Source organism: Hyperoodon ampullatus (genome assembly GCF_949752795.1).
Source record: "Hyperoodon ampullatus genome assembly, chromosome: 9".
NCBI lineage: Eukaryota > Metazoa > Chordata > Mammalia > Artiodactyla > Ziphiidae > Hyperoodon > Hyperoodon ampullatus.
The window spans coordinates 57794615-57815257 of NC_136922.1; the positions used below are offsets into that span (position 1 = coordinate 57794615).

General features: G+C 41.6%; 1 protein-coding gene across 4 annotated transcripts in view; it reads right to left on the reverse strand.

The window, feature by feature from the left end:
- The window catches only part of OSBPL3 (oxysterol binding protein like 3), a gene marked incomplete at its 5' end in the record, with an annotated part of 89270 nt that overhangs the window by 14905 nt on the left and 53722 nt on the right, over positions 1-20643 (reverse strand). For all 4 annotated transcript variants that reach the window (XM_079711927.1, XM_079711925.1, XM_079711926.1 and 1 more), the window contains 3 exons: positions 1041-1104; positions 16224-16361; positions 20308-20558. In XM_079711927.1, the coding sequence (XP_079568053.1) occupies positions 1041-1104; positions 16224-16361; positions 20308-20558 (453 nt within the window). The remainder of the gene's footprint in view (positions 1-1040; positions 1105-16223; positions 16362-20307; positions 20559-20643) is intronic.

The window sequence follows — 20643 nt, forward strand, 5'->3', positions numbered from 1 at the left end:
GACATGGGATTGCCCAGGAAGAAGCTAATGAAGAAGAAGCAAAGGGAGTGGAGGAGAAAACTCTGACTGATGTAAGGAGCACACAGGACGTACTTGAAGAAGACCCCTCCCATTACCTAATGCCTAACTTAAAAAAATAATAATAAAGTGCTGACAAGGTCAATGACACAGCAATTAGGAGGTTAGAGATCTTATGGGAATTATTTCCAGAGGGTTTCGGTGAAAGAGAAGTCTCCAGTCAAGCTTCAATTTTAAACTTTAGTAGCAAAGACTCAGAAAGGAAACCATGGTACTTGTAACCTAAACTGGTAATATTGCGTCCAGAGAGAGAAATTGGATGGCTACGAACTGGAATGGGGGAAGGAAATGTTTTCACAAAATACTCTTTCTTATCTTTTAAATTTTATAGATGCATTAAGAAAAGGCAGTGTGGGGCTTCCCTGGTGGCGCAGTGGTTGAGAGTCCGCCTGCCGATGCAGGGGACATGGGTTCGTGCCCCGGTCCAGGAAGATCCCACATGCCGCGGAGTGGCTGGGCCCGTGAGCCATGGCCGCTGAGCCTGCGCGTCTGGAGCCTGTGCTCCGCAATGGGAGAGGCCACAACAGTGAGAGGCCCGCGTACCACAAAAAATAAAAAGAAACAATAAAAAGAACCCTCTGCTGTCTAGAATCTGATAAATAACTGTAAATATTTAATGTCTTGAAATACATGAGGCATTTCAAATGGCCATGGAATGCACCATGGAATGCGATAAAGGAAAAATTATAGCAATAAACAATAGTGGTGGCCCAGACAAAGACTGAGGATTTTTAAGGAAGAGAACAACTAAATTATCCTCCAGAATCTTGAATTATGAAGTCGACAAATGGCAGTTATTGTTCAGAGGTGAGAGGCAAGAACATCAAGTGGTACAGTTTCTTCCAATAAGGCCCAAGTCCAGGGCCCACTTTTGATCTTAACAAGCATTTACAGTAGTTCCTGAATATAATAAATTATACCATTACACAAAATGACAGAAGTCAAATATATGAGCACATTACCTTGCCAGAAAACAAAATTTCCAGACTCAGCGTGACATGCAGAAATAGGTGGATGGTGGCTGACCTGATGGAAACAAAGGCGAAAAAACAAAAAATTAACTTTTGTGTCTCATGAAATCCATTCTTTCTCCCTTGCACTGAGATGTAATAAAATTGCAGCGTCTTAACTGAATGGAAACTTGTTTAGTTTCCCTTCAATAAGTCTGTCCTCAAGAGGGTGCTCCTGACATAGTCAGCTCTGTCTTGCTCAAATTTGTCAGGAAAAGCTGTGAATGGAAGCCTCCAGAAGCCTGGGGAAAAAGCAGCCAAGTGATGAGTGATGAGGGTAGAGACGTGTTTTGAAAGACATGAAAACAAAAGCAGAGATGCAAGCGCTGCCCACTTATAAATCATCTAATCTGACATTAGCTACCAAGGTCAAAATCAGTGCTATTCTGAAAGTACCCACAAATGTTTTAATTAAGATGTCAAGTAGTAGAACCTTTTAAATGTTACGTAAATATTCCTAAGCAACACACAAATGCTCTTTGGCTCAGCAGATTTTACTCTTTTGAAAACTCTGCATCACATAGTCCAGCCACTTTTTAAATCACTGACGAGAAGACGAATCCAAGATAGTTTTTTTTAAAAAAGAATGTTTTTATTAAAAAAAAAAAGAGCTAAACAATTATGGAAGAAATGTTAGTCAACTGCTAAGAAAAAATTTTTATTCATTCTTTGTTCATAAAAATATCTTGAGTAAATATGCAATTACATTCTAGAAAAGAGAGTCCTGTGTAACAGAGACAGTAGCTCATTTCCCTGCCTTTTATCACTGAGGTCATTACTTCTGTTTTATTCACTAATGAAGAAGCTAAAGAGAAAATGACTCCTCAGTTAATTTCCTCATTACCTCAGTAACATGCAAGGCATGAGAGCAGTATATGTGCTGTTATCATAATTCGGTAGTAAAACCAGAGTAATGCTGCTAGTGGCGTTTACAGAAATTTCTCTGACTTAGCTGGTTCTTAGCAAAGGTATCTTACATTTAGGACATTTGGGCCAAAGCCATCATATTACACATGAAGAGACTGAAACTAGAAAGACTAAGTAACAGTAACGTTTCCCAAACACACTGATAGGGAAGAAGTAGAGGTGAAACCCAGCATTTTTGGTTTACAGATGGTTTTCAAAAAAGTTTCACACAAAAAAAATCCTTAAGCAGCCACACCCTGTTTTCAAACATATTTTATCAAGAACTCAATATACTCAGAGCCCAGTTTGAGGTGAACAGGTGTGGCAGGAAGTGGGGATGACCAATCCACAACCACTCGCCTTGCTCTGGACCCTGGACTGCAGTGAACACGGAACAGTTTAAGAACCACTTCTGTGGCCCTCCTCCAGGTGGAGAACGGCAGGGACAGGATCATCGTGAGTCACGCCACACACACGTTCAACTGATGGGAGTGCAATGGTACCAGCCTGGATCGGAGAAAAGTAGGGACAAAGATGCCAACAGGGCAGGCATCTTTCAGGTCTTGATGAACATAAATCCCAGATCCAATATGAGGTGGGAGGTGCACATTTACCGTCCCTTGATGGTCTTAATTCTCAGAGGCCTCTTGAGAATGTGAGCCCCCTCCCCGTGCCTATGGGCTTTTCAGCTCAAACACTGACTTAGAAACCTCACTCCTAAAATGCAACTCTCTGCTTTCCTTCATTGTCTTCTTTTTCAATCCAACCCCCTGAGGATACTTTATATCACAAACCGCTACACCCCTGTTTTCCCTTCTTTTCCCACTAGCTCTCAACAAAAACAGTGGAGTTAACTTTTAAACCTCAGGATCATATAAAACTAAACTAGGGCAACACAATACCAACCCCTCACTTCTTCACTCAACCTGCCCTATCCACCCCCCAGTGGAGGGGAGAGGAGCTATGGAATGTTCCCCTGCCCCATAATGTAGGCATGTTTTAAAGTAGATTATTATAAAGTAGATCATATTCATTCCCACAGAAATTATGTAGTAAAAAATGTAAAGATCACAGCCTTTATCAAGAATTTGGCATTTTATAAGTCTGGCTAAATATAAACATCAAAGCAAAATACAATATATAAAAACTATAAACTCTTCTGTAATAATTTAAAATCCCATAATACAAGGATAAATATACTGTCCATATGAATTATAAAATAAAGCCTATCATACCATAAAGTATACATATGTCCCATAAAATGCTAATTTGACCTTTTAAAATGATTGTGTCAGGTTAATGAATCAATGCTTAACAAAGTGCCTTTAGATGGGGTCCAAGGGATGTTTTCTGAATGCATTAGTCTCAACATTGAAATATCAGTGATTTCGCTTCTTTCTTTCTGGCTTAAAAAGGCCTTTGGGAGTGATTTATTTGGTGCACATAGCTTTTCAGAAGTTTACAGAGCTTTCCAGGGAAATTAAATTGATGCCTTATTTTTCTTTGATATATTTCCTTACAACAGGTTATTTATTCATGAAACATTTCTGAAGCCTCTGCCATGTGCCGCATGAGTGTCAGGGAGTGAGGGAGAGCTTCTGGAGTCCCACAGATCTAGAACCTAACTGTGCAATATCATCTACTGGCTGTATGACCTTGAGTGTGTTTTAAAACCCTCTGGGCCCCAATTACCTCATCTGCAAAATAGGGCTAGTACCACTGACTTTGCAAACCCAAAAAGATAACACATGGAAAGTGCCAGGATCATATGCTGGTATGGAGTAAGCAGAGATTAAATTTTAACTTTTTGTCATGAGTGGTATTTCCACTTAGCTCTCACGGTCACCTTGTGCCTTCATTACCCTTATTTTATAAATTAGGAAACGGGTTCTTTCCAGTCAAGAGCCTGCCCAGTGTTACACAGTTAATCAGTGATGAGGGTAGTGTTTTAAACCCAGGTCCTCTGACTTCAAATCCAATGCTGTTTCCTGCGATGCCTCAGCTGCTCCTCAATGACTGCTCTCAAAGTTGGGCTCTGGTCCCTCCCCAGAGCCTCGGCACACCATTAAGGTCCCATCTCATGGATACTTGGAAAAGGAATCTTCTGAGTCTGACCTTTCCAACCTCTCTCTCATTTATTTCTTTGTAAAATGAGGTCTGAGAATCCCTCTGGCTTCAAAATGCTATCATTCTAACATCTGTTTTCTTTGAATCCTAGCATCAGAGGCGGCAGTGGATGCCAGCTGACTGGAGAAGATTCTGTTAAGTCTTTGATTAATTTTAATACCCATGGAAAGGGGTAATTCACAGTTAATCATTTAATCTTTGTTGAGGGTAATCTCTCTAAAATCTACTGGAATAGAGAATGTGCACAATCGAACCTGTGTTTGCTAGTACGGGATTTGGTTGCGCTTCTCTTCTCATTACATTGTAACCCAGGCATAGAAAGGCACTAGATTTTGAGTCTGAACTGATTCAGCCCCGCAGTAGACACTGTCTGTTAGCCTGCTAGCTAAAGCCACTTTAGACTAGTTCTTTAGTATCTCTCTCCATCACTTCCTCTCTATTCCAATCAAATAAGAGCAATTTCTGACTGGTAAGGAATCTCAAACATTCAGGAAATTAGTTTACATGGTTTTTATTGTGCAAATATTTATATGTATCTTTTTTCTACAATCCCAAAGTCAATGAGTTCCCATGGTAGTTAAGAATTCTTATAATTTATTTGTATATCTGAGGTCTTTCTTCACCCTGACCTAATCATTTGTGATTTATGCTTTGAGAATGCGCTTTATATGAAGTGGGTGGTAAGGAGAGGAGAATATGGGTCAAGAGTGCATTTCAATATGTGTGTATTTTGTAGGTTTTTCTTCTTCAGATTTAGAAAAATAAACCCTTAAATACATCAATTCTGCAGCTGTCCAGAGACATAACTATAGAGTCCTCCTAGTTCTGGACGGGTCTCTAACCATGAAGCGCTGCTCGTGGAAAAGAGAACAAGTGGCAAGTCAAAAATCACCCACAGAGGGGAACAAAGAATTCATCAAACATTTGCTGATTGCCTGTGATGTGTCAGGCACTGTCTTAGTCACTGCGGATAAAATGAGAAACAAAAGAAACAAAAATCTTTACCCTCCTGGAGTTGACATTTTAGTGCAGAAGTGGGTGAGACAGACTATTAAACAAATAAGTACATAATTTGTCAGTAGTAAAGGAGAAAAAAGCAAGGATGAGGATGGAGGATGGCAGATGGTAAGTGGAAGTATCATATCAGACAGAGTGGTAGGGGCAGGACTCTGTGATAGAAACCTCTGAGACTAAGAGAAATAAGGCAGTTAACCACACGGATAGCTGAGGGAAGTATATCCAGGTCAGAGGACACAGCCACTACCCAGGGCTGACAAATGCCCGATATATTTTAGGAGAAGCAAAAAGGCCAGCATGGGGCTTCCCTGGTGGTGCAGTGGTTGAGAGTCCGCCTGCCGATGCAGGGGACACAGGTTCGTGCCCCGGTCCGGGAGGATCCCACATGCCGCGGAGCGGCTAGGCCCGTGAGCCATGGCCGCTGAGTCTGTGCATCCGGAGCCTGTGCTCTGCAACGGGAGAGGCCACAGCAGTGAGAGGCCCGTGTACCACAGAAAAAAAAAAAAGAAAAAAAAAAGGCCAGCATGGCTAAAGCTAAATGAGTCAAAGTGGGAGGAGGCATGATATCTGGGGGTGGCATCTTGCAGGGCTTTGTGGGCCATAGCCAGGACTTGGGATTTGATTCCAAGTGACTGGGGAAATCGTGAGAGCAATCACTCTGGCTGCTGAGTGCAGAATTGGCTATGGAAACAAGAGACCAGTTGATGAGTCTATCGCAACAAGCCCAGTCATTGATGCCGATGGCTTGGGCTTGGTGGCCAGCACCAGTGGGGTGGCAGTGAAAATGGCTGGTTTTGGAAGGAAGATCCTAGGATTTGCTGATGAATAGGACGTGGATTATAAGAGAAAGCTATTAAGGAGGGTGCCAAGGATACTGGCCTGATTTTGGGGAAAATACAGTTGCCAATTATTTTCTCTTTCCCTAAGTTCAGAGTTAAGCATTTATTTGATAAATACATGGTTTCTTTAAAAAAACAAAAACAAAAACTAAAAACTACATTAAATAATGACTTGACCTAGAAATGCAGAAGTACTGGTTTAGTCACCTTACAGTTGATTTACTGCTTATTTTATTTGAACAGCTTGAATTTCCCCTGATAATGTCTTTAAACAAGCTGCCACTTTAATCAGAAGTAAATAACCCTGACTACTAGTACATGAAAGAACTATTCAGACGGGTGATGTGGGTGTGCAACAGTGGGGCGGGGGGAGTGATAAGTATGGTATTTTTAAATCCAGCCAAGAATAATGTTCGTTCAGAGTTCTGATGAAACAGAAAAGGAAGAAGGGCTGAACCCATGAAGCAAAAGATAAAAGACTTCAATTGAATCTCTTACATTTTAGTAACTCAATAACTGCTCAGCTTTTCTGTCAGAAACTCAACAGTAGTGGCTGGGTGGGTAACTGGTGAAAAGGGCTTGAACAGTGACCTGACAACTGAAGTTCCAGGTAATTAGGAAAAGCCACTTTTAGACAATAGCTTAACTGTGTATCCTTTATAGACACCAACTTTTGTACTTTTGTTCCCAAAGGTACAAAACAAAGAAGCAAAGCAAACTGAAATGAGTTTTCTGACCCGTCCAGTCCCTGATGAAGCTCCACCCAGGCTGCCCGAGAACCAAGGAAGAAGAAACTACCGGCAGGATCCTCGGTCCCTGACAAGGGAAAGGAAGTCCTTTCCTTCTGGATTCCCTTGGAAAAAAAGGAAACTCCTCCCCTGAGAAGGTGGAACAGTCAGAGGTTAGCACATATGACGGGAATGTTTATGATCGATTCCTGAATATTTCTTGTTCACAAAGGCCACTGCCCAGCCCACAATGGGAGTTGAGAACAAAGTCCTACGTGAGTTTGGAGGATGAAAGGTTTATGTGACAATGAGAGGCAAAATCCCATAGTCTGAACAGTGTACAAAAGGCTGTTTTCACATCGGCAGCTGATGACTCCGGCAGCTTTAAGCACTAAACCCACACAAGAGACACCAAAAAAAGGTGAGGGAGACAGGATGCTGGAATAGAAACAGAGGGTGCAGCTGAGGGCCACTGGAAGGTGCTGATGGGCCTAGGCGTCAGTTTCCTCACCTGTAACTGATCCTCACCCCACTTGCCACACAGGGGTATTGTGAAGATCAAATAAGGTCCTGTACAAGTTTGAAAAGCATAAAGCACCCTGCAAGCATAATACTAGTTAATTGTTAGGAGGAAAACTTGAACAGCAAATGCTTTCTCTCGTTTCTGACTGCACGAGTCATTTTGCTCCTGCATTTTTGGGTCTTCTACATGAGATACAAGGTAAAGGGGGCAAGCTTCCACATAGCTGAACTCTGCGCAATAGTACTTACTTCAACTTCCTTAATCACCGACGACTCCAAACATCCCCATACCCACCAAAACCACAAGCCACAAAACCTAAGGGCTTGGAGGAAAGGGATAGACATCACTTTCCAAATCACCTGACCCCGCTGTCTAGAAAACTCAGTAGAAAAGCTGAGTTAGCTTTGTTTCTTTCCAGGTCCTTTTACTTGGAGATATGATTTCCATCAATGTCCTCCTTAGAATAAAATTCCACCCCAAAATCTTAATTCGGGGTCCTGTTCAGTTTATTATATTAGTCATTCAGCAAGCTCTACTTATTGTAGAGAGATACAAGAAAGCAAAGAAGCCCCAAATTCTGAAAGCGGAAGTCCATCACCTACACCTAAATAGACAAGGGTAGAGTCATGCTGTCTCTGTAACAGAACATCTCCTGGGTCAGAAGCGGAAGGAGCCAGACTGGCAGGTACCAGCATGAAACAGAATAAATGCTCTGGCATGCTCTTTAGATGCGTTAAATTAGAAAGCCTTCATGCACAACAGGTCGCCAGGCCAGCATAACCAACAGGGGCGAGAGAGGGAGTGGGGGAGGCTGAATTGATGTTTCTCCTGCTGGCCAGGAAAGGAAGGCCCCGGTCAAAACCCTTTTCACTTCTGTGGCAGTGGACAGCCTGCCACACTGAATTAAATAGCCACCTCTCCTTCTCACTGTACACTTACGTGATGACTACAATTCTGTCTTCCTAAGTAGTCTATGGGGAAAGCATCACTGGTCAGGCTGACCAAAGGCATCTGGTCCCCATGGCAGGTCTACTTTTCATGCTAAAGGCATATAGTAGCATTCTGGTTTACGTATGTCTCTTATAACCTTAGCTAGTGTGATTATGTCCCTGAAAGGCTCATCCATTCTCAGGTATATTTAAAGAATCAACTATCTAGCCCATAAGGCTAAATTCAAGACAGATGAAGTGGCTCCCTCATGATCAGGACTGGTGGTATCCCCATGGTGAAGCCAGCTGTGAGGACTCCTGGGTGCCTCATGGCTGGCTTTGTGTCAGAGACTCACCAGTGGCATTATGCCACCTTCAAACCACTTGAATCAGTGCAGTAGATATAGCACATCTTATTTCAACACTCCTCTAAGTGTTCTTAACACTGTGTATTAAAAAGCATTTTAGGGCTTCCCTGGTGGAGCAGTGGTTGAGAGTCTGCCTGCCGATGCAGGGGGCATGGGTTTGTGCCCCAGTCCGGGAAGATCCCACATGCCGCGGAGCGGCTAGGCCCGTGAGCCAGGGCCGCTGAGCCTGCGCGTCCAGAGCCTGTGCTCCGCAACGGGAGAGGCCACAACAGTGAGAGGCCCGCGTACCGCAAAAAAAAAAAAAAAAAAAAAAAAGCATTTTAAAAGTTGCCTCTAAATATAAGAGCAATAACCAGGTACTGAATGTGCTTTATATATCAATGTGTTATTTCACTTAGCCTTCCTGCAACCTATGAGCTAAGCATGATCATTCCTATTTTACAGATAAAGAAACAACTGAGTTTCAGAAAGTTTAAGTAGCTCATACAAGGCCACACACAAAGTGGCGGGGTTAGGATTTTAAAGCAGGTCCATATTACACCCAGCATGCCCTATGCTACTAACAACGACCAGATCTCTTTCTTGCTTATTTCCCTGAGATCCATTTCATGGAACTAAAGACTAACTTATGTAATGCTCTTTCTGTCTCTGTGCACATGCGCCCAGGAGCTCTGCTTTCTCTCTCCCGGCCACCACAGTGGAACGACGTGCAGATCCTGAATCAGCCCTGCCCCATCAAGGGCTTGTGGGATTGAAGCTCAGCTTTACACAAGCTCACGTTACTACTCTTTTCTTCTACCTATTCATCCTGTCCTGATCATCTGCTGTAGTTTGGAGCTATTTTTGGCCTTTGTTTTTTCACATGAGTGCATGTAATACCATGGTAACCAAATTATATTTTCATTTATTCACATTCCATTTTAGATTTAGTATTTAAATAACCCAGTTGAATTTGAATCAGATTATCTTATCCTTTAACTACTGATTTAACCCCCTACCGCCCCAATATCAGTGTTTAATTTCTCGTTTTAGCTGCTAACTGGAAAGCGATTGAAAATGTGCTTTGGGATTATTGTATAGTCATTTTCCTTTGAGTTTCAGAGAATGGTGCTCATAATTCACAGTTAACACAACTACCATCTTCATAAGTCTCTCAGCCACACCACCCTCCCCTTCCTACTCCCATAATACCAGTCCACTGATAAAGAAGGCAGCAAGATAACAGAAGGAAAATAATGTTTTAGCAACCCATCCCTTCTTCCTCAGTTTTCTAAGAATTGAGAGGCGAGAAATGTATCAATGATGTTTCATGTTCCCAGGCTGACATTTAGGGATATACAGAGGGTAGACATAATCAGGTGCTGCCTTAACCAGATGGGAGAGAAATGCTCTTTATTTTCAGGCAGGATGCACTCTATTTTAGCTAAACAATTCCTTACTGACAGAGGTTTTCGACGTCCCCAACATTCCACTACGGCAAACCATGCTGTCATACGTCAATAACGACAACAAACCTTCATATAACACTTTATACTTCAAGTATAAGTGCTCTAAGTGCTAGTGAGAGGGAGAGCTGAGATTTGAATCTAGGCTGGCTGACTCCAGAGATACTGTACTTGAATATTATTCTCTGTTAACTCAGGTGGGAAGGGTCTTGTGGAACTTCCTCAGGGAACTCAAGCTGCATAAGCATAAGGTATGTCCATCCACTGGATGAGGGACAGGCATTCTTGTCTGCCCCCAGTTCCCACCCACTGCAGTATCCCAGCACCAGGAACAGTGACAGGCAGGTGGTATCGTCTCAAGAAATATTTATGGATGGAATGAATAAAAACACGAATGAAGGATTCCTCTTAAATCAAAATCAAGAATAATGTGTTTATTTGGTGCTGCCCCTCCTGATGGGGGTGCTCCTGCTCTAAAAGGATGATTCAGCAAGCTAGGGTGCACACTTCCAATCTCTAAGTTGCAGTTGGGCAAATGATTCATGCTTTAAAAGTCCCTCCCCACACACTAATACCACAGAAATCCACCCACTGGAGTGAAGGTTCTGAGCCCCACATCAGGCTTCCCAACCTGGGGATCGGGCAACGGGAGGAGGAATTCCTAGAGAATCAGACATTGAAGGCTAGCGGGATTTGACTGCAGGACTTCGACAGGACTGGGAGAAACAGAGACTCCACTCTTGGAGGGAACACACAAAGTAGTGTGAGCATCGGGACCCAGGGGAAGGAGCAGTGACCCCACAGGACACTGAACCAGACCTACCTGCTAGTGTTGGAGGGTCTCCTGCAGAGGTGGGGGGTGGCTCTGTCTCACCGTAAGGACAAGAACACTGGCAACAGAAGTTCTGGGAAGTACTCCTTGGCATGAGCCTTCCCAGAGTCCCCCATTAGCCTCACCAAAGAGCTCGGGTAGGCTCCAGCTTGGGGTCGCCTCAGGCCAAACAACCAACAGGGAGGGAACCCAGCCTCACCCATCAGCAGTCAAGTGGATTAAAGGTTTACTAAGCTCTGCCCACCAGAGCAACAGCCAGCTCTACCCACTACCAGTCCCTCCCATGAGGACACTTGCACAAGCCTCTTAGATAGCCTCACTGATCAGAGGGCAGACAGCAGAAGCAAGAAGAAATACAATCCTGCAGAAGGTGGAAAAAAAAACCCTCATTCACAGAAAGATAGACAAGATGAGAAGGCAGAGGGCTATGTACCAGATGAAGGAACAACATAAAACCCCAGAGAAACAACTAAATGAAGTGGAGACAGGTAACCTCCCAGAAAAAGAAATCAGAATACGGATAGTGAAGATGATCCAGGACCTCGGAAAAAGAAGGGAGGTCAAGATTGAGACGATGCAAGAAATGTTTAACGAAGACATAGAAGAATTAAAGAACAAACAAACAGAGATGAACAATACAATAACTGAAATGAAAAATACACTAGAAGGAATCAATAGCAGAATAACTGAGGCAGAAGAACGAATAAGTGACCGGGAAGACAGAATGGTGGAATTCACTGCTGCAGAACAGAATAGAGAAAAAAGAATGAAAAGAAATGAAGACAGCCTAACAGACCTCTGGGACAACATTAAATGCAACAACATTCGCATTATAGGGGTCCCAGAAGGAGAAGAGAGAGAGAAAGGAACGGAGAAAATATTTGAAGAGATTATAGTCAAAAACTTCCCTAACATAGGAAAGGAAATAGCCACCCAAGTCCAGAAAGGGCAGAGAGTTCCATACAGGATAAATCCAAGGAGAAGCATGCTGAGACACATGGTAATCAAACTGGCAAAAATTAAAGACAAACAAAAATTATTGAAAGCAGCAAGGGAAAAATGACAAATAACATACAAGGGAACTCCCATAAGGTGAACAGCTGATTTCTCAGCAGAAACTACACAAGCCAGAAGGGAGTGGCATGATATACTTAAAGTGATAAAAGGGAAGAACGTACAACCAAGATTACTCTACCCAGCAAGGATCTCATTCAGATTCCATGGAGAAATCAAAAGGTTTACAGACAAGCAAAAGCTAAGAGAATTCAGCACCACCAAACCAGCTCTACAACAAATGCTAAAGGAATGCTGAGTGCGAAACACAAGAGAAGAAAAGGACCTACAAAAACAAAACAAAAACGATTAAGAAAATGGTCATAGTAACATATATATCAATAATTACCTTAAATGTGAATGGATTAAATGCTCCAATCAAAAGACACAGGCTTGCTGAATGGATACAAAAACAAGACCCATATATATGCTGACTACAAGAGACCCACTTTAGACCTAGGAACACATTCAGACTGAAAGTGAGGGGATAGAAAAATATATTCCATGCAAATGGAAATCAAAAGAAAGCGGGAGTAGCAATACTCATATCAGACAAAATAGACTTTAACATAACGAATGTTACAAGAGACAAGGAAGGACACTATATAATGATCAAGGGATCAATCCAAGAAGAAGATATAAAAATTATAAATGTACATGCACCCAACATAGGAGCACCTCAATACATAAGGCAACTGCTAACTGCTATAAAAGAGGAAATCGACAGTAACACAATAATAGTGAGGGACTTTAACACCTCACTTAACACCAATCGACAGATCAACCAAACAGAAAATTAATAAGGAAATACAAGCTTTAAATGACACAGAAGACCAGATGGATTTAATTGATATTTATAGGACATTCCATCCAGAAACAGCAGATTACACTTTCTTCTCAAGTGCACATGGAACATTCTCCAGGATAGATCATATCTTGGGTCACACATCAAGCCTCAGTAAATTTAAGAACATTGAAATCATATCAAGCATCTTTTCTGACCACAACACTATGAGATTAGAAATCAATTACAGGGGAAAAAACATAAAAAACACAAATACATGGAGGCTAAACAATATGTTACTAAATAACCAAGAGATCACTGAAGAAACCAAAGAGGAAATCAAAAAATACCTAGAGAAAAATGACAATGAAAACACGACGATCCAAAACCTATGGGATGCAGCAAAAGCAGTTCTAACAGGGAAGTTTATAGCTATACAAGCCTACCTCAGGAAATAAGAAAAATCTCACATAATCTAACAGTATACCTAAAAGAACTAGAGAAAGAAGAACAAACAAAACCCAAAGTTATCAGAAGGAAAGAAATCATAAAGATCAGAGCAGAAATAAATGAAATAGAAATAAAGAAAACAACAGCAAAGATCAATAAAACTAAGAGCTGGTTCTTTGAGAAGATAAACAGAATTCATAAACCATTAGCCAGACTCATCAAGAAAAAGAGGGAGAGGACTCAAATCCATAAAATTAGAAATGAAAAAGGAGAAGTTACAACAGACACCACAGAAATACAAAGCATCCTAAAAGATGACTACAAACAACTCTATGCCAATAAAATGGACAACCTGGAAGAAATGGACAAATTCTTAGAAAGGTATAACCTTCCAAGACTGAACCAGGAAGAAATAGAAAATATGAACAGACCAATTACAAGTAATGAAATTGAAACTGTGATTAAAAATCTTCCAACTAACAAAAGTCCAGGACCAGATGGCTTAACAGGTCTATTCTATCAAACATTCAGAGAAGAGCTAACACCCATTCTTCTCAAACTCCTCCAAAAATTTGCAGAGGAAGGAACACTCCCAAACTCATTCTATGAGGCCACAATCACCCTGATACCAAAACCAGACAAAGATACTACAAAAAAAGAAAATTACAGACCAATATCACTGATGAATATAGATGTAAAAATCCTCAGCAAAATACTAGCAAACAGAATCCAACAACACATCAAAAGGATCATAAACTATGATCAAGGGGGATTTATCCCAAGGATGCAAGGATTCTACAATATACACAAATCAATCAATGTGATATACCGCATCAATAAATTGAAAAAGAAAAACCATATGATCATGTCAATAGATGCAGAAAAAGCTTTTGACAAAATTCAACACCCATTTATGATAAAAACTCTCCAGAAAGTGGGCATAGAGGGAAACTACCTCAACATAATAAAGGCCATATACAACAAACCCACATCAAAGATCATTCTCAATGGTGAAAAACTGAAAGCATTTCCTCTAATATAGCATTCCTATATACTAAAGATGAAAAATCTGAAAGAGAAATTAAGGAAACACTCCCATTTACCACTGCAACAAAAAGAATAAAATACCTAGGAATAAACCCATCTAGGGAGACAACAGACCTGTATGCAGAAAACTACAAGACACTGATGAAAGAAATTAAAGATGATACCAACATATGGAGAAATATACCATGTTCTTGGATTGGAAGAATCAATATTATGAAAATGACTATACTACCCAAAGCAATCTACAGATTCAATGCAATCCCTATCAAATTACCAATGGCATTTTTTACAGAACTAGAACAAAAAATCTTAAAATTTGTATGGAGACACAAAAGACCCCGAATAGCCAAAGCAGTCTTGAGAAAGAAAAACGGACCTGGAGGAATCAGACCCCCTGCCTTCAGACTACACTACAAAGCTACAGTAATCAAGACAATATGGTACTTGCACAAAAACAGAAATATAGAACAATGGAACAAGATAGAAAGCCCAGAGATAAACCCACACACCTATGGTCAACTAATCTATGACAAAGGAGGCAAGGATATACAATAGAGAAAAGACAGTCTTTTCAATAAGTGGTGATGGGAAAACTGGACAGCTACATGTAAAAGAATGAAATTAGAACACTTCCTAACACCATACACAAAAATAAACTCAAAATGGATTAGAGACCTAAATGTAAGACCGGACACTATAAAACTCTTATAGGAAAACTTAGGAAGAACACTCTGACATAAATCACAGCAAGATCTTTTTTGATCCACATCCTAGAGTAATGGAAATAAAAACAAAAATCAACAAATGGGACCTAATGAAACTTCAAAGCTTTTGCACAGCAAAGGAAACCATAAACAAGATGAAAAGACAACCCTCAGAAGGGGAGAAAATATTTGCAAATGAATCAACAGACAAAGGATTAATCTCCAAAACATACAAGCAACTCATGCAGCTCAATATCAAAAGAAAAAACAACCCAATCCAAAAATGGGCAGAAGACCTAAACAGACATTTCTCCAAAGAAGACATACAGATGGCCAACAGGCACATGAAAAGCTGCTCAACATCACTAATTATTAAAGAAATGCAAATCAAAACTACAATGAGGTATCACCTCACACCAGTTAGAATGGGCATCATCAGAAAATCTACAAACAACAAATGCTGGAGAGGGTGTGGAGAAAAGGGAACCCTCTTGCACTGTTGGTGGGAATGTAAATTGGTACAGTCACTATGGAGAACAGTATCTAGGTTCCTTAAAAAACTAAAAATAGAACTACCATATGATCCAGCAATCCCACTACTGGGCATATACCCTGAGAAAACCGTAATTCAGAAAGACACATGCACCCTAACATTCATTGCAGCACTATTTACAATAGCCAGGTCACGGAAGCAACATAAATGCCCATTGACAGGCGAATGGATAAAGAAGATGTGGTACATATATACAACGGAATATTACTCAGCCATAAAAAGGAACGAAATTGGGTCAGTTGTAGAGACGTGGATGGATCTAGAGACTGTCATAGAGAGTGAAGTAAGTCAGAAAGAGAAAAACAGACATTGTATATTAGCGCATATACGTGGAACCTAGAAAATTGGTACAGATGAACCGGTTTGCAGGGCAGAAATTGAGAGACAGATGTATACAACAAATGTATGGACACCACGGGGGGAAAGCGGTGGGGGTTGGGGATAGTGGTGTGCTGAACTGGGCGGGTGATTGGGATTGACATGTATACGCTGGTGTATAAAATTGATGACTAATAACAACCTGCTGTATAAAAAAATAAATAAAATTAAATTAAAAAAAAAAAAGTCCTTCTCCACTACAACTTTCAACAGAAAGGGCTCTGACGATGCATATGGCCAAACAAGCCTCAGCCTGGCTAGCGCATTTATGCCCATGTGTGGCGGAGATGTTTCAGTAGAAGGAAACTGATCCCTCTCTTTATGTGTAAAGGCACTGTAATTATCTCAGTTGCTTTGAAGCCAGTGAAAGGTGGAATATAAATATTTCAAAAGCACATTTAATGGGAGGCATAAGCAACTTCTCCCAACAAACAAAAAGGGTGTATACCCACCTGTTCTGAAAAAAACTGGAAGCCCTTGTCCTCACGAATACACTCATACGTTTCTCCAAGAACTGGATTAAAGGGCTTGCTCCCAGCGCGGAAGTAGCTAGATGCATATGCGGACACGGCGAAGGCTGCCACGTACACCTAGCGAGAGTGGAGAGAACCTGGTTATTTCTCCATCACCAAGAAATTTATTTTTATGAACAAAGACATGAACAAAATAAAACCTCTCTTTCTCTCTTTACAGTTTATCTCAAAAAGCCAAAGATTTGTCCCTGGTTTAAAGACACCCAAACCGACTTTGGTTTCAAGTTGTAGGTTTAAATAGTGTTCATTTTGGCCCAGGACAAAGTGGACCAGACCTTTTCAGATTGTCCATTTGGTCTGATGCCTACAAGTGGGAAGAAGGTTTCAAGATGGTGAGTCAGTCCCTCTAAACCAGCCACTATCTGAGAATCCTGAGGTCGTGCTAAGGCTTTTGAGGAGGAGAGGGACGAAGAGTATGAAAAAAGCTAAACTTCTCTCAAAATTCAGGAATAAGCCACAGGGAACTCTGCTCAATACTCTGTAATAACCTAAATGGGGAAAGAACTTAAAAAAGAATTGATACATGTGTTATATGTATAACTGGAATCACTTTGCTGACACCTGAAACTAACACAACGTTGCTAATCAACTCTACTCCAATATAAAAAAAAAATTCAGGAATAGCACCCTAAGTTTAATCATTCACAATTTGATATTGTAGAAACCAAAAAAACCCCTCATTTTGACCAAAGAAAATCTGTGGGAGTCATTTCCTGAGCCTGGAACAGAGCACAGTGCCTTTTAAGAAGTTCTGCTTTTCTGAGAGGAAAAATGAAAACTCAAAAAGGAAAAGGAAGGAAAACTATAGGTGAACACGAAATGAGAAAAATCCTTTAATGGCCCTGGCTGTGAGGGTCTCAGCATTTTCCACAGTTCCCCTTTCAGGGCACCAAAGAGCCACAGTACAGGCACACCTCGTTTTATTGTGCTTTGTAGAAACTTCGTTTTTAATAAATTGAAGGTTTGTGGCAACCTTGCATCAAGTAAGTCTATTGGCACCATTTTTCCAAGAGCATTTGCTCACTTCATGTCTCTGTGTCCCATTTTGATACTTCTCACATTATTTCAAACTTTTTCATTATTATTATACTTGTTATGGTGATCTGTGATCAGTGATGTTACTACCACCACTCAATGAAGGCTCTGGTGCATTGATGGTTAGCATTTTTTAGCAATAAAGTTTTTTTTTTTTTTTTTTTTTTTTTTTTTGCGGTATGTAGGCCTATCACCGCTGTGGCCTCTCCCATTGCGGAGCACAGGCTCCGGACGCGCAGGCTCAGCGGCCATGGCTCACGGGCCCAGCCGCTCCACGGCACATGGGATCTTCCCGGACCGGGGCACGAACCCGTGTCCCCTGCATCGGCAGGCAGACTCTCAACCACTGCGCCACCAGGGAAGCCCCAATAAAGTATTTTTTTAAGTTAAGGTGTATACCTTGTTTTTTTAAGATATAATGCTATTGTACACTTAATAGACTATAGTATAGTGTAAACATAAATTTTAGATGCACTGGGAAACCAAAAACTTCATGTGACCCACTTTATTGTAATATTTGCTTTATCGCAGTGGTCGGGAACCAAATTCGCAATATCTCTGAGGTGCGTCTGTATCCTTTTTGGTCTTTTGAGGAGCAAGGGGCAAAACATTAAACCTAAGTAGCAATAGCAAATTTTCCTTTCTAATACAGAATAATAATCTCAATATTTCCTCTTCTCAGCTCATTTCATGAAGTTTCTTTTTTTTAAATTTTATTTTTTATTTATTTATTTATTCATTTATTTATGGCTGTGTTGGCTCTTCGTTTCTGTGTAAGGGCTTTCTCTAGTTGCGGCAAGTGGGGGCCATTCCTCATCGCGGTGCGCGGGCCTCTCACTATCGCGGCCTCTCGTTGCGGAGCACAGGCTCCAGACGCGCAGGCTCAGTATTTGTGGCTCACGGGGCTAGTTGCTCCGCGGCATGTGGGATCTTCCCAGACCAGGGCTCGAACCCCTGTCCCCTGCATTGGCAGGCAGATTCTCAACCACTGCGCCACCAGGGAAGCCCCCATGAAGTTTCTTATATTGGAAAAAAAACAGCTGTGTGCCTTTCATAAATGTTCACCAGTCACATAACTTTCAACAGCCTTTTGAAAACTGGTCCCACCTTACCACCTCACAACACTCTAGAGCAGCTGGAGAGCTTATAAAAATCAATTTGCTGTGCTCAATTCAGTCTGTTCTTGAAACTTGGGTATGTGTTCCTCTCTTTGCTTCCTCAGATGTCTGTTACCTGATAAACAGCAAGGTCACACGTCTACATGGAATGCTGAATCAACCCTGAATCACCTTCACAATTTAACATATAACACATTTATAAAAGAACCTGGTATCATTCATGGTGTAGGGGGAGAAAGGAGGGAGGGAGCAGGCAAAACAAAGCATCCTCCTTGTGGGCTGACAATATGAGAGAGAATCTCTGCAGGGGTAGAGCTAACCTTCATACTCAGAGCAGTGAACACAATCCATGGGCTAGGTTCATCCTCAATTCTTACCTGAACTTTCCCTTCCTAATGTACTGATGCCTTTCCTCAAACTTCTTCTCAAGGTCAATGACACCACTCAATCAGCTGACATCCTAAGGGTCTCTAAATTGCTACAAGAATGAAACACCTTTTAAGAATGCTTTCATCTTCAGAGCCAATCATTTTCTTTAAAGAAAAGTACTGTCCACGAATGATAACTTTTCACTTGCCTTGGCAGCTATTTGCCTCCCTTTGTTCACAGAAATTCTCTGGGGAAGAGTAACAAAGAAGACAAAAAATAAACAGCTTGTTTTTCTCTCCTACTCTGATTATCATTAGTATCAAGAAAGAAAATCTCTTTGATGGGAGAAGTCCCAGGAGACACTATGGGATGAGACGGGATGTCTCTTTCAACTAGTAGTTAAGATTTTCCCTTAATCCTCAAATCACTGAAGAAATTGAAGTTTTAATGAGGGTTTAAACTGCAGAATGTGTACAATTTAGAAAACAATGGCATCCTCCAACAGTGAGACAGTGATGTATAGCTGGGTCCCTGAGGCTGGGGGCGTACTGTCCCGCTTAGCCAATCAGCAAATGCCTAGGGCAGGTATGCTGCATTTGGCGGGAAGACACTCATGTCCCAGCATCCCACACAAACAATGACCTTTCTGTTGAGCAGGTAACATACCAGGAGGCAAAAAGAGGAAGAGACACTCAGTTTTGAAGAACAAATAGCCACAGTCACAGAAAGGGCTGATTTGGCCACAGTCTTGCCACTAAGGTACCCCTAACCCCATCCCCACAAGACAGGGGAAGGATGAGAAATACTTGGAGACCCCTACATCAGAAGCCCCATCACTTGATTAGAATTGATACTGAGTAGAAAACAGAAGGTTAATCTTTCTAGGATGAGGTCTTTTTAAAAAACTTATTCTATAAAATAAGAAGTGTGTGTGGGGGATCAACTACACTCTGATAAAAATTAATTCAAAAAAAAAGAAGCGCAGGGGGGAGAAGAATCTTTCTGATGTGAAACCTGTGAGTGAATGATATTTTCTAAAAATTTAGGGGCTGATAGGACAATTCCAAAAATAAACAAAAACGTTCTCAAGGGAAATTTACCCTGGATGAAACAAAACAAAACAAAACAACCAGCTCCAAAAATTAAGTTCTATCCACTCAGGGTAGTAAAATACTCAGACAGCCCTCAAGACATGTCTTCCAGCCAGGCAATATCAGGACAATCCCATGGAAGGTTCTGGAGAAAGAGGAAGCCCAAAACCACAGAGCAGAACTACCCCCAGGCCGCAGCTGTCACAGGGAAGCTGTGCCCAGTGGCAATTCCTGACTGAAAACAGCCAGGCGGAGGGGAAGTGGAGGTGGCTGGGAAATGAACCTATCTGACGGGCAATCCAGATGGGAACCGGAGGGACAGGAGCCCTGGCTGTGCCCGTCTTGGCTCTGCTGGGTCCTGTGAGTGGCCACCGCGCCTGCAGTGCTCACCATCCTCTCCAGGGCACTGGGCGTCTGGGCAGCCTTGTCCAGGAGCTCGCTGTACTCCAGCTCCTCACACAGCCTCTGCAGCGTGTTGAGGGGCTCATTGAGTTCCACTGGCATGGCCACCTTAGACAGGTCCTTCCCGATGTTAGTTCTCAGGATGTTCCACAAGCTGACGTTACCGGACTTGGGGCACGGGGCCGGCAAGCACGTTCTTCTTTTGGACTTGGCTTCCCCTCCACTTTGGAGAATAGGCCCTGAAAGGAAAATAAGCCTGGTTGCCTTATAAGGATTTTCATTTTACTTTACTATTAAAAAGGAAAAAAAATCCACCTTACTGAG